The sequence below is a fragment of the Nymphalis io genome, chromosome Z (assembly GCF_905147045.1).
Source record: "Nymphalis io chromosome Z, ilAglIoxx1.1, whole genome shotgun sequence".
Lineage (NCBI taxonomy): Eukaryota > Metazoa > Arthropoda > Insecta > Lepidoptera > Nymphalidae > Nymphalis > Nymphalis io.
Window position 1 is genome coordinate 2,620,059 of NC_065918.1, and position 15,068 is coordinate 2,635,126.

The 15,068-nt window shown below is 32.4% G+C and overlaps 1 protein-coding gene across 17 annotated transcripts in view; it reads right to left on the reverse strand.

Moving 5' to 3' along the window:
• The window catches only part of LOC126780312 (basement membrane-specific heparan sulfate proteoglycan core protein), a 148,292-nt gene that overhangs the window by 25,630 nt on the left and 107,594 nt on the right, over window positions 1–15,068 (reverse strand). For 8 of the 17 annotated variants that reach the window (XM_050504669.1, XM_050504662.1, XM_050504671.1 and 5 more), the window contains 26 exons: window positions 13,679–13,789; window positions 13,468–13,578; window positions 12,853–12,966; window positions 12,625–12,732; window positions 12,234–12,347; window positions 11,294–11,518; window positions 10,598–10,717; window positions 10,054–10,177; window positions 9,675–9,784; window positions 9,489–9,599; window positions 8,209–8,469; window positions 7,827–7,946; window positions 6,996–7,049; window positions 6,372–6,380; window positions 4,767–4,900; window positions 4,209–4,302; window positions 3,756–3,893; window positions 3,188–3,439; window positions 2,852–3,048; window positions 2,560–2,684; window positions 1,839–2,061; window positions 1,580–1,762; window positions 1,354–1,496; window positions 889–1,057; window positions 554–765; window positions 261–476 (listed from right to left, as the gene is read on the reverse strand). In XM_050504669.1, the coding sequence (XP_050360626.1) occupies window positions 261–476; window positions 554–765; window positions 889–1,057; window positions 1,354–1,496; window positions 1,580–1,762; window positions 1,839–2,061; window positions 2,560–2,684; window positions 2,852–3,048; window positions 3,188–3,439; window positions 3,756–3,893; window positions 4,209–4,302; window positions 4,767–4,900; window positions 6,372–6,380; window positions 6,996–7,049; window positions 7,827–7,946; window positions 8,209–8,469; window positions 9,489–9,599; window positions 9,675–9,784; window positions 10,054–10,177; window positions 10,598–10,717; window positions 11,294–11,518; window positions 12,234–12,347; window positions 12,625–12,732; window positions 12,853–12,966; window positions 13,468–13,578; window positions 13,679–13,789 (3,778 nt within the window). The remainder of the gene's footprint in view (window positions 1–260; window positions 477–553; window positions 766–888; window positions 1,058–1,353; window positions 1,497–1,579; window positions 1,763–1,838; window positions 2,062–2,559; window positions 2,685–2,851; window positions 3,049–3,187; window positions 3,440–3,755; window positions 3,894–4,208; window positions 4,303–4,766; window positions 4,901–6,371; window positions 6,381–6,995; window positions 7,050–7,826; window positions 7,947–8,208; window positions 8,470–9,488; window positions 9,600–9,674; window positions 9,785–10,053; window positions 10,178–10,597; window positions 10,718–11,293; window positions 11,519–12,233; window positions 12,348–12,624; window positions 12,733–12,852; window positions 12,967–13,467; window positions 13,579–13,678; window positions 13,790–15,068) is intronic. The other 9 variants (XM_050504663.1, XM_050504677.1, XM_050504667.1 and 6 more) reach the window with 8 other exon arrangements.

Below are 15,068 nucleotides of genomic sequence, written 5' to 3' on the forward strand. Positions count from 1 at the left end.
TTACTGTAATTTAACCGATGATCTATTTTTTATTGAACTTAAGAAATAATAAAATGGTTAATTCGAATTTTATGACTTGAAGTGATGTGTCCATTTTGAATACACTGTCTTTGCACAATACATTTATCTTGGCAATTTAATTTTTTTTTTTTTTTTTTAAATCCTAGTGAATGAGCGGTAGTATAAGCGAACTAGACCGAATCATGCTAGTAAAAATACAATTTTTTATTCAAGTAATTATATACGTAGTAAAAGTTAACCTGAAGTCATTAGACAGGTAGAATGAGCCGTTCTTGCATTGGTCACAGTAGCGTCCTTGAACATTTTCCTTGCATACACATTCGTCTGGAGGACGAACTTGAATGGTTCCTAAAGGATTGCAGTTGTCTTGTTGCTTAGGTTTACAAGAGTCACCGACGAATAAGGGATTACCGATATAATTAGGAGCGCAGTAACTACATTGAGGTCCTTCATATCTGTAAGAATAAAATAAAAAATAATAAATATAAAATGTATTTTGAATAATGTATTATATTTATGTCGATAAACATACCCTGGTTGGCAGTCACAGATAACATCTCCTCTCGGGCCAAGGGAGCAAGAGCTAGCAAATTGATTGCCTCTGTTTGTCAATGGACACGGACAAGGCTTGCAATCGACACCTCGGCTCGGGTCACCATAAGTAAGCGGCGGGCAGGGAGCCTTCGGTACGCATGTACCATTCCAAGGTCCTTGGTTTTGCCTTTCAAATCCATCGGCACATTTCTATAACAATTTATTTTGTTAGTAGAGATTAGTAGAAAAATTATAAATACTTATATACTAAGTGACTTACAATTATAAATTTAATTTTAAAATGATGTTATTATTTGATAATTTTTTCCTTACCTCACACGATCGTCCCTTGTATCCTGATGGGCAAGTACATTCTTCGACCAGACTGGCAGCTCCAAGTCCCACATTACTCATTTGAGCAGATTCCATAGTGAACTCAGTTATGTTAACACCGGCGTTATTTGAGTCAGCTCTCAAGAGGATCAATTCAACATCGTCCAATCTGAAATTATTTTCAATATCCTTTAAGAGATATAATTTTTACTTCTTGTATATAATTTTTACTTGTAAATTAATATTGAATAAATTATTTATTTTAGTTTTCATCCTATTATTACTTCTATTTAATAATTTCGCGATTTGATATTGTTAAAATTTTTACGTCTTAAAATCCACATTCCGAACCGGTGGGAGCCCTTGACGATTCATACGTACTTATAAAAGTCTATTTAAATAAAAATATTTTGATTTGATTTGATACACACATTATAATAATATATATATATTTATTATACTAACGCCATCATAATATCCTCTCTTGAAGCTGATACTAGTCCTCTTGATGTTGGCTTCTGCCAATTTCCAGGCGTCAGGCGAGCACTTATGTAAGGATCGCGGAAGAGGTCGTTGCGACTTTTGTGAATCAGGGTTTGGTATTTACCCTAAAAATTATTATAATTTTATTTGATATATCAAAATAATAATTAACTAGATTTTACGAACTTTATTTAATAACAGAACTTACCAAAATAATGACATCGGGTATGCTATCACTTGCACCATATCGGTTAGGAAAGTGGGGTGTTATTCTATATTTTATGTGGCCACCGTATGAAGTGAGTTGATTACCGTTATACGTTTCTGGTAGTGTAATATATGGGTGTGTGCCAGTATTTCTAGACCAAGTCACGTGCTCCAATTTTGTTACCTGTAATTATTCATATTGGTAAGTATGATGTAAGTCCCTAAAAAATATTAGTAACACTTAAGCATTTTCAACCAACCGTAGCTCCATTCTTCAATGGTTGATAGTAATATTGGTTGGTTATGACTTGCTGTTTGTCGACTTGGACATCTCCGTTATAGTCTTGGTTTACTCCAACTAACCTAGTACCTCCCTCACCGAGCAAAGTCGGCATGTTAAAGATGAAAAGATCAGCGCTTTGGCATTGAGATGATTTTCCGAAACAGAAGCATCGGATACATTCGTTTTGTGATCGTGCCTCGCTGAAACAAGCCATAATTAATATAATTGTCACTTAATTATCTTAGTAGTAGAGCGAAATAGAATATATTCAGGCTTCATTTTTTATATAAAACTAGGATGGCAGAAGATACACAACGAGTAACTACTGGTGGTAGGGCTTTGTGCAAGCTCGTCTGGGTAGGTACCACCCACTCATCAGATATTCTACCGCAAAACAGCAATACTTAATATTGTTATGTTCCGGTTTGAAGGGTGAGTGAGCCAGTGTAATTACAGGCACAAGGGACATAAAATCTTAGTTCCCAAGGTTGGTGGCGCATAGGCTATGTAAGCGATGGTTGACATTTCTTACAATGCCAATGTCTAAGGGCGTTTGGTGACCACTTACCATCAGGTGGCCCATATGCTCGTCCGTCTTCCTATTTTATAAAAAAAAAAAAACTACGATATTAGCAGTAATTTTTTTCTACAATATTAATGTAAAGTTTTAAGGTCATTGATCCAAATGCAGTATTCACCTGTTAAAGTATCCAGTTGGACACACTCCTTCAGTTCTATTTACGTAAACAATAGCATCCTGTGCTGCGAATGTTGTACCCTTGTTGTTGATACCCTCGCACGAATAAGCACCGCTGTCTTCCGACTGCAAATTGTGAATGTTTATTTAATTTTCTTAATTTTTACGCAAAATTGTCTACAGTACATATTCAAAATATCTTTTTCTTAATATTTATGTCAATCAAATACATTTCATTATATTTTAATTCAAAATGTTATTACTACATAGTTATGATATTTAATATAATTTACCTGCATGTCTGGGCAGGTCAATGTTCCGATACCGTTTACGCTGGTAGAAGTACATTTCTCAGGCACATTGCCCCAATTGAGACGCCAAGATATAAGAGGCGTTGGTACACCCACGGCTTCACAGACGAGAGTTAAGGTATCACCAGGATTTAATTTAACGTTTGAGGGTGCTGGAGATCTTGTTATATGTACCGGCACTAGAATATAATAAGAATATATAATTTATGTAAATGTTTAACTGACGTTAGGGTTCAGTTCTGGACAATGAGGGGAGAAATTATTAAATATTCTTTACATCATTTAAAAGACGTGAAACACATGCGACGATAAACTTACTGCAGCCGAGTTCATCAGACGAGTCGAAACAATCCTTGTACGTGTCGCACTGGAAGCTCCGAGGAACGCATTGATCGTTGCTGGCACAAGCAAACTCGTAAGGTTGGCATTGCTGATTGGGGTCGGTCGCTACGCAGTTCTGTTCATCGCTGCCATCTCCACAATCATCGTCGTTATCACAAAGCCAGGTCTTCAAGACGCATTTACGGTTAGAGCACTGGAACTCATTTGGTTCACACATGCCGTTTCGGTCTGGAATTTTTTAAGTATTTGAAAAATAATGCTTTAGTACTAGTAGTCCAAGTCTAGTACCAGTAAATATTTTCATTAAATAATCATACTTATATAAATCCAAATAAAGGAAATGAATTTATTGTTCCAGCAGCGAAACGGATTTGACCGATATTTTACGAAAAGATCTTATATTCTCAACTACTGGACAAGACTAATTCTATTTTGATTTGAATTGGCCTTGCATCGCAGTCTTTGCCAGAACGCAGCGGTTTTTTCTCTGAAAATTGTGAAGTTAGGGACTTCCGCAATAGTGAAAATTATAAATGTTACTTACTGCAATTTTCTTCATCAGATCCATCAGAACAGTCTTTTTTTGAATCACAAACTGCTGTATTCGGTATACATTGTCCATTACCACAAGTAGCTTGGTTTCGTTGACAAAAAGTGAACGGCGGCTTATGTGTGTTTGATTCTAGAAATGATATAATGCACGTTATTTTATTTAAAATGGGTAATAACTATGGTATAAATGAATAACAATTATCATTTTTTTTATATTTTTGTTGTAACTTGAATAAGATCAAATCGTCACAATGTTATACTGTACTTATGATAACAAATGACGTATATGTATATATGTACTCGCGTTCTCGATGAAGATGAGCTTAAAAAAATAATGTCTAAATAATGTCTACTTTATAGTCGTTACGAAAAAATAGTCGCTATAAAATTTTAGTTCTTAATTATTTGTAAATTTATTATTTATAATAATCTTTATGAAACTTACGAGGACTTTCAACTGTCAAAGTAACTCTAAGTTCCGATCCAGGCTGTCCTAAATACCGCGGTGCTTGACAAATGTAGACTCCACTGTCGGCTGACTGTAATATAATGAAACATTTAAAATAATATTCACATTCGTTTGAAATTATGTAAGCATTTTATTATTTGACCACAACAGAAACTTTTTTTTTTTGCAATTTACAAAAAAGGTTTCTAATTCAATAATTTGTCAAAATGCAATATACAAATCAAGCTTATAATTAAAAAAACAGTCTCTAGTAACAGCCTGTGCATGTCGACTGCTGCAACGTCTCCTCTCCGTTTGAAGAAGAGGTTATCGAGCTCATATAGAATCACGCTGTTTTCTTTCACAGTTGAGCACAAATTGAATTATTATAAGAAATTAAGAATTTAAGAAAGAAGAAGAAGAAGAAGAATTTAAGAAGAAGTTGTGCCAAATTTGTGCCATATTTATATAAATATTTATCTTTCTTAGCTGTATTTTATTAACTACTATATTTGTGTTTTGGTTTTTATATGTTTTCGAATGATCAATACTTACAGTCACTTGGACTAACTCAAGACGTCCATTTCTATCTACGGAGCCAGGTTTTAGGGATCTACCGCCTTCCCTTATCCAACGCACGGGCGCTCGGAGTAATCCCTCGTCTCGACAGGAGAATACCACGTCGCCACCTATAATTAGGTCGCTATTTACCAAACTTTACAAAAATACCCCTGAAACCGAACTTGCATACATGCAACCATGTTGTTGTTCGATTGAGCCTAATGTAAGCGGTCTTTCGTAAGCTGGATTTCCACGGCCTGTGGTTTCATGATTTCATGATGCGACAGGTTACGCCAATATAATAAATCCGTAATCTTAAATCCAGCTACGAAAGAGAACGAAACATTATGGTATATATAAATAATACTTTAATATATATTTATAGTCGGGATCTTTGAATTTAATCATTTGATATAAAACTTGAAACATTTGTTTTTTTTTTATTGCGCATAATTTAATGGATGTTTGGATCCATGTTGTATTCGGTCACTAGTTTAAGGCAGGGACTCTAAAACGATGTCACCTCATTTGGTAAAATATAAATGTCGGAAAAAAGGTTTTATTGATAATAATATTTATAAAAAATTTGTTGTTATATTAAAAAAATATATATTTTATGATATCATCTATTAAGTCCTTATGGCGCACATCGTCATTGAATATATATCTATGAAACTAATTACGTAAAGATAATCTTAATATAAAATAAAAATGTATTGTCTGACTCACTCACAATTGTAACTATTAAATTATAAATAAAAGTAAATAAATAAATAAATTATAAATACACATATATCCCAGTATAATATTCATAACCTAAGAGCTTAATAGTAATTAAAATCACATTACTGTTATACATAAGTGCATGCGATGGTTCCCGATGCTAACAATAATGACTTAAAGTACTTAACAGTATTAAGCTGATGAAACAATCGAATCCAATAATTATTACAAGCTAATCCCTAACCTTATCTGCTTTGAGATAGCCAAATTACTTATTGTTATTTAAATAATTAATTTAACAACAAGCAATAAAAAATAACAAATGGACTGAGATCGTCTGAATTTATCTTAAATGAATATTAATTGAACCCATTTTTTAGTATTTATTTTTTTAATAAATAAATGATAAAAAGAGTATATTATATATAATATACAATTATATTACACAATAGACAAAGATATACATCACTATTTTTATTTATCAGGAGAAGCGAGACCGTCAAAATTTACAATAAAAAAAAAATATAGTTTATTTATAGATGCTTTATACTTACAAAGCAAGCACATAGCACATAGCCACGCGAGTAATAAATATAATGGAAAATGAATCATGTTTTTGGCCATTAATGCCATTTTATAGGATATTTCTTTAAATGTGTTTTGTAAAAAAATAATGACGTATATCTATATAAAATTTGAATATCAACAAACCTGTATTTGTTCAAAAATATTAATATTTTATTATATAAATGTAAATTCCAAAACGCGTTATGAAAAAAAAAACCCATTTATTAAATATGTATGTATATCATTCAAAATATATTAAGAGTTAATATAAAACCCTTAGTGCACCCAAATAAAGATACACTGACTCACCATAATGGGCTGTACCACCACCATGAAAGAAATATAGAATATTATATTATTTAAATTGATCTATTTAATATCCATCACCTCGGTAGTATTAAAGTGATCACAATACATTATTTTTTATTGTATCTAAGTGAGCACTTTCATAAAGTATTCTCCTTACCTTTGTTATATTAGAAAAACGATCTATCAAATGTCATTGGTGTCTTAATTAGTTGTTTTTAAACATTTATTTTAAATTAAATTCACTGTCAAAACTATTCATATTAAAATTAAGTCTCGATAAATAATATATTTGATATAAATTATATTACACTTTCATCGAGTCTTAATAATTTTATTGTTATGCCCAACGATTTCAAGCTCACCTGACTTCCAAGCCTTTCGTTGGATTGGAGAAATGTTTAGAAATAATTACTTAACGCATGTATAATTATAAATACTAAGTATAAGGTACGATATACAACAAGTATAAAGGAGTATAATTAAATCAATTGTAGATTGTGTTTTACAATGTGATATGTTAATCACGTAGCTGTAGGATACGTGTGCAAATATTTTTATAGAAAAACTTCGGAACGAATTAATTGAATTTGATTATTAATAAGTATTAAATAATATTTCACTTACCATTGCGAATAGTTTGTTGGTCTGGATGAGTCCTGAGATCCAGAGCAATGGGCGCTAAAAGTAAAAAAAATAATTATAATTCTTATTCTTCTAACGGTGCTCTTCAATAGGAAATACGTTAGTCAAATACAAGAGTAGATTTATACTCTTAATAATTAGTTAATATTATGACCCCAATCATAAAAACAAGCATATTTACAGTCAAATTATCTTAAATGCCCATTTACTATATTCGAGAAACGAATCGTTTTGCTTACGGATCAGAAGACTGCGAATAACGGATAGTAGGTTACTGATACAAGCATTTCAATAAAAGAATATTTAAGCGTCAATTAGACAATTCTGCTATGCGTACGAAAACGATTCTCTTATTGGAATATAGTAATCGGGATCTAATGATATGTTACATTTATTAGGTATTTTATTATTTACATTGATTTTAATTACACATTGCCGGTTAAATATTAAAAATTAAAATAGTTTAAATGAACTTTTATAGCAAAAATATCGTTGTTTTAGTTAAACTTTAATAGTATTAAAGTCTTCGTTAGTCAATATGACGTAGTTGATTACGGACATTGGAAAACATCTTCTATAATATATATATATATATATATATATATATATATATATATATATATATATATATTCATTAGATGATTAAAGACTTGATATTTAAAGAAATTTATGTGATTTAAAGATGTTTTTCAACCAACGTCGATAGTAGAGTAAGAATATTCAAAAGTAGCGGATGACATTCCGCGGTTGAACATGCTCATCGCTAATGGATCAGTTCAAGCAGTTTTATTATCAAGATCGAGTTGGTCTTACTGCCGGCTGGACAATCGAGCTCGTCCGTGTCATCATGTGGACAATCTATGTGACCGTCACAACGACGACGTGCGTCTATACAAGGCCCGTTCTCACAACGCCATTCATTTTTGCCGCATCCTAATATATAGATAATTTTAACTTCTAAGATTTTGGGATAAGAATTTTTAAATTCTAATATTATAATGTTTTTTTTTCTGGTGTCATATAGTAAATACTAATGATCACTATAATTTACTCGGTCTATGAATTAAATGGCAGTAGAATGTCATTGTCTATGTGTCTTGGAGAATAGGTACTGCAATTCTAACTGTATCCCAGCTTAACTGAGGTTATATTAAAGATGATTTGTTCATTAAACAAATTAAACAGAAATTGTTACCTTGGTGTCCATTAGGTCCATATGGATCATAGGGAGCCGAAGTGGTAGTGTGGATCGGTCGCTGAGTCGTCATGGGCATGTAGGGCGGGTAAGGGTATCCGGGGGTAGAAATGTAAGTGGGATTAGCCGTTGTAAATGGCTTAAAAGTGGTAGGACAGTCGCTCTCATCTGATGCATCCGAACACTCAGGGTAGCCATTACAGTATCCACTGAAAGGTATGCACTGACCAGAAAAGCACTGCCAGTATCCATCTTCGCATGCTGGAAAATATTATTTTGTATAAGTTTTATTAAAAGTAAAATATATCGACATCAAAAATACTCAAATAACAGCCATCTATTTTAGTTTACATACTTAGATGTTTTTTCTTGGTATATTCTTTGGTAGCTACATTATTACGAAGCAAAAACAACTACTATTAAATTTAAATATTATTATTAACAATATATACAATAAACCGAACATGATCAATTTATACTAAAGGGAAGAATATCATGCAGTCATATACCACAAAGCTAAATAACTAGAATAATATCAAATCTATTCTATTAATTAACAACTAATATCAATGGGATTATAACATGCCGTGAAAATTGGTGCTCTAACTAAAAACAAATCTTAAAATAAGAATATAAACATAGCATTAGGGAATTTCTGATCTAGGGCTCCAGTGTATACCGCTTTGGAATACCACAATCATGTAATTTTCGAACACACATTTAACATTCCATAACCAAGGGTGTAACACTGGTATGTTAATACCCGAGTTGTAACAGTTTTGCTCGTCAGAGAAGTCCGAGCAGTCATAGATATTGTCGCATCGCCGTATGTGTGGGATGCAGCGACCGTCGTAACACGTAAACTCTGATTCGTGACACGGTGTCATCTCAATTGCTGGACGGGACGGCCTCATCATGAACCATGCTGTATATCAGCTAAGTTTCAATTTTCATAGAATATTAACAATAAAATTTAGCCCTAAATGTTTGTATTATCAATATTTAGTAACTACTAATTGTTATTAATATTTATTAAGTTTGTATATTCAACAAAAATGTCGTTAGTATTATAATGCGTATTATCTAAAATGTGCTGTTAGTATTAGGTGCAAATAATTTGTTGTTTTTAGATAAGAAGTAGGCGTGAGTTCGGTGCCCAGTTTCTGAAGCGTGTTTAGTGCATTGAGCCGCGTGGAGAACAGCTTCCTTTTGCGTTAAATGTTAGGAAGCGTCGTATAAATTCAACGTTTTTCTTCATAATTACTATAATCAATACTTACGGCAATTTTCTTCATCAGAGCTATCAGTACAATCTGGGTTTCCATCGCAGAAAAACTGTTTGTCGATGCATATGCCATTTCGACATTCGAATTGATTTTCGTTACAGCCAGCTGAATAAAAAAAATATTTTTAGACGTCACAGAATAATTTATGTGTGAATATCATATGAAATTTTAAAAACTTACATGGCTCTGAGATCATAGTAACGTTGCATTCGAGTTCATCGCTGGAATCGGAACATTCAGGAACGCCGTTACAACGCAGAGCGGCGTTTAAACATTCACCATTTTTACATCTATAATCAAACAAACAATGGCTTATAGACAGGCATTCTTTGACAAGAATTCAAATAAATAAAAACGTAAAATTTTATAATTTAAAATTAAAATAGTTTATGAAAAAAAATCGCACAAATAAAATCAGCAATTCGCTACAAACATTGTATATTGCATTTGATTCGCATATTCGCTTTACCTAGTATATTATATTTATAGTTTAGACCAGCAACCGTCGCAATGCACTTCTTAACATTAAATATTACCATCAAAGCAAGTTAAAAGTTACCTGAAGTCATTAGGTCCGTCGCACTCGTCACAATCTTTTTCATCGGAGCCGTCTGAGCAGTCGCTGTTCTTGTCACAAATCTTACTATCTTCTAGACACTTGCCGTCGCATATGTGATTGCACTCTTTAAAAGAAACATAATCAAATTGTATAACCTAAAAAAACCCAACAAAATAAATAACACCGGCGAGATATTAGTTTATGTTTGAATAACGCAGATTTATCTAAGTTTATCTAAATACATTATTCGCTTGCCACTTTCTGAAAAAAATTCGCATTTGCACTGAGCAGACCAGGACACAAATTTATTAAATAACGAATACCAATATATAAATATTTATTTATATATTGTACAAATGTATTTGACTTACACCATTTCATATACCGATTGTCGATTAAACTTACTGTGTATCTACTGTATAGACACTTTATTATTCATATATTACATACATCAGGCAGATAGTATTAATATTTCATCATCAATCCGACGATAGTCAGACTTACTAATCGCCAGTGAATGAAGATATTTATTTTGTGTATTTACCAGGACAGCCGTCTTCGTCTTCTCCAGCGTCGCACTCCTGTATGCCGTCGCATCGTTTCGCACAGGAGACTCTGGAGCCGGGATCGCACGTGAAGCTGTCGGCTGGGCAGCGGGACAGGGCTGCAATGTTGGTCATATTACCCTCCATACTCTTGTAAATTCATAGTTTTCCTTTTCAATTCAGTTTTACTGTATTCTTCATTATGTAGAATAACTTTAAAGTATTCTTTAAAACTCCATTATTATTTATATAAATGTAAATTAATTTGGAATATATAATAAAAATAATAAATAATAATTTAATACACAGTAAAACTGAAATTCCAATGGAAAAATCACTAATATTATATATAATTAGTTTCTTAAAAACGAATAAGGCGTTGAAGTTAAATAAAAAATACTTACGTTAAATCGTCATATACGCTTAAATTTACCATGCAAACGTTCTCATCATGCGCGTACCTAATTACTAGACCATTGAATTGATTTTGTTGAGAGTAGTGTCGTGTTTTGTAGTAAGCTCACGTATACATATACTGCGTCTAATAAATTTTTTTTTCCGAAGGCAATAATAAAACCACAAATAATAAAAAACAACATCCAAAAAGGTCGGAGACAGGTTTCATACAAAGAGTATGGGTGAAGTAACGAACGACATCTAGATTATAACAAAGGCTCAGCTCCCGTTTTACTTACCGCAATTGAGTTCATCTTCACCATAAGGTTGACAATCAGAGTAACCGTTACATCGCTTTGCAATATTAATGCAAGAACCGTCGTGACATTTGAACTGGCCTCTTTTACAGGGACAGTTCTTTTCGTCTGAGCCATCTGAGCATTCCATAGTTCCATTGCACCATGAATCCGCCGGAACGCATTCTCCACGCGAGCATTTATATTGATAAGCCATGCATACTGTGCCTGCCATAATATAATATATACCGTAACCAAATCTCACTTCACAAGAAGTTCCACTGTGTTAAAATTAATATCGCGTTAAATGTTCAATAATTATTACTCTTGGATCTACTAGTGTTCGAACGAAAGTCTGTGTCTGAAGGTTGACAAATATTGATTTTTATTACAGAAAAGAGAGTATTGTACAAAAATATAGTACTTATAAAATATAAATTTTAAAATGTTAAAAATTTATATTTTATAAGTAAGTTTTCAGTATATATATATAGTAAAATGTTTTAATGTCTTGATACAAATATTTGTCCAAAAAAAATATCGAGGAACAAGGATCTTCTGGGTTAAGAAAACCTTCGGTCGGACACTTTTGTGGTTTCTTTGGAATAATCACTTTCAAATTTTCCAGTGTTTATAATTTCGACTGAAAAATCATATCATATATAATTTTAGCGAAAATAAATTTAGCCAATATTTGTTGAAGAAAATTTAGAATTTTGTATTTGAGTAAAAGATAAAACACAAAAGGTGAAGGTCTTTGACTAATTCAAATAATAGTATTAATTTAGCAAGCATGAAGCACTAAAATATAGATATTTTGAACTACTATCGTGCTTTAAGCATTTGGGCGGCACATTCTTATGAATCCATCACCATTAATTATTTATTCTACACAAAGAGAGAAAAATAAATCAGTAGAGAAGAATTTTGAATGTTTTCAAACCGTAAGTGCATTTTCGTTCGTCAGAACCATCCTGACAGTCATGCGTTCTGTCACATTTTTTAGATGCAGGTATGCAGTGACCATTGTCACACTTGAAGTCGCCGTCACCACATGCTGAACGGTAAAATATTATCTTTTAATACAACATTCTCATCTATTCCTACGAAACTATATTATATATCAGGAAGACATACAATTAATGCTGATCGTTCAAGAGGAATGAGTGAGGAAGAAAAAGTAAATGAAGGTGTATCACTGATTGGTGCTGAAAGAAATAGTAATAGCGAACGTATGCTATTAACAATAAAAAGACAGTAAAAATGTCGGTTGTTGAGTAAAGATGAAACAAAGAAGACAGAACAAGACACCTAGAAAATAATCACAAACTTACGACAATTTTGTTCATCTGAATAATCGCCAGCGTCGCAATCATAACGACGATTGCATCTCTGATAATCGGGTATCGACTTGCCATTTCTGCATTTAAAATACCCATTCGCTGGAAATACATGCAAACTTAAGGTTAAAAATACTTTTGATTGTGATTTTCATAAGTTTCCTAGTAAAACGATAATATAAATGACATGATAATTTAAGTAGATGGAATGGTTTGTCTTACCAACGCAATTCCTCTCATCCGATCTATCAGTGGGACAGTCGACGCGACCGTTGCACCGTTTACTACGTTTGATACAATTACCGTGATCACATTGCCATTGATCTGATCTGCATGCTATTGAATTTAAAATACTTTGTTAGTATCCAATTTTAGTACGTGAAAGTAAATTAGCGGAACAAGTTAGTTCAGTTAGTTTGTTGATAAATAATAAATACTACTTACGACATTCTAATTCGTCACTACCATCGCCCGGGCAATCTTTAAACCCGTCGCATCTTAAAAGCACCGATATGCAAGTTCCATCCTTACATTTAAACCTGCCTCTGTCTTTGCAGACGTGATCACCAGACCAGTAAAGTAATTGTGACACTTACCGTTCCAATTAAAATATGAAGCATGCACAGAAAATTTTCAAAATTGCAGAATAACTTTAAAACGATATTAGGTATATAAATTATTTCATATACCTAGTTATTTACTATTAAAGGGACTATCTATTCTTAACAACTGTCAACTTTATATATTTATAGTAACTGCAAGTTTAATATTTCAGTAAGAAATAATACAGACCATTAAGAATAGATAGACAAGTTAGTGTTTATGGAATTTACTTACAGCAATCTTGTTCGTCTGATGAATCCCCGCAATGGCTGTAGCCATCGCAACGCTTCCTGAGCTCGATACAAGATCCATCGTCGAGACACTTGAACTCATCTGATCTACATTCTGTTTTAAACATTAACTAAATCAGTATAAGTATTTAAATAACTCATTTTACGTTAGATACTATAATAGATTATATTTAGACTATAGTTTGAATACTTACCGCAATCCTTTTCGTCTTCTCCAGAAGCACAATCAATGACTCCGTTGCAGCGATATGAGCTTTCAATACATTTTCCATTATAGCATCGAAAATCGTCGACGCCACATGATTCTGTTGACAAAATAAAAGAGAATGATATTTATGAATGAATCGCGCATTATAAAACAAAAACAAAAAATTTCTCATATAAGAGCCATCTGTCGTCAGTTATTAAAACCATTCGGCATCGTTACTACGTACTCATGAAAGCCCTCTATCTTGTAATGTCTATTTACAAATATCCAAACTAGATGGCGTTGGTTGAGTTCATCATACGTGATTTTACAAATCTGATGCATCAGTAGGCAAAGCGGTCTATGATATTTACAGAAACAGCTTTACGAGTTAAAAGAGATATTTGTTCAGCTAATTGGCAAGTACACACTCGTTTGCTGTCATCAAACTAAGGCTAAACTTTCAGCGCTAATCTAACGATATAATTCGCTGAAAATATTCAAGCTTAAATTTTGCCTTTCATGAATGGTTTGATATTAAGTATTTGTGGCTTGAGAGATAATTGAAATAGTTTACTAATAATATGTTAAGCTATATTTTATCATTCGAAATGAATAAACTTTATAAAGAGATTGAAATTTACAACCGAACAAATACAAGGGCTGTCATGAGAACGCGATCACGTAACACTCATACAAACATGTTTGCATAAATCGACAATAAAATGTAAGAAAAACGCGACGTTCTGCGAAGATTTTTCTGCCATTTTTCCTTAGCATAAACATTTTCAGAAACACCTTTACATAGTTAAGATTCCGTAGGCGAAGACAGGCCTACGTGCTAAACTTAGCGTTGTATAATAAATAGGGGCTAAGTTTGAGATAGCTTTAACCGTTAACTGGGAAGACATCGTTTTTATTTATTTTAAATTTCATACTTCATATTTATTCGAATTTAAGGATATTGTAAAAATGTAAAAACAATGGTCTCTGCCATTATTCTTTTAGATAATATTTAATAAAGTATAAAAATATTATTTAAAATGTCACATCATATAAAATGTAATTTTATTATTATTGTCAAATCGAACTGTTTACACCTAGTATAGTCTATTCCAATCGAAGGAGTAAAATTAAACAAGCCTTTCATTTGCATATTCTATGCGATTTTATACCACAGGTCACGGCGGTTTAGTACTATAGTTCGTGATTAATATATCTTTATTTATAATATAATTCTATTCCGCTTTAATTTGGCTTCTAAAGTTCCAAAGTTTTCCCGAATTCATAATAAATATCATAGATTTTTCTTAAATTCGATAAGTTTGTCACTATTGCAAGATGTATATATTTTTCTAAACGACAATTTAAGTTACAGCTTTTTATCACAACGGTCT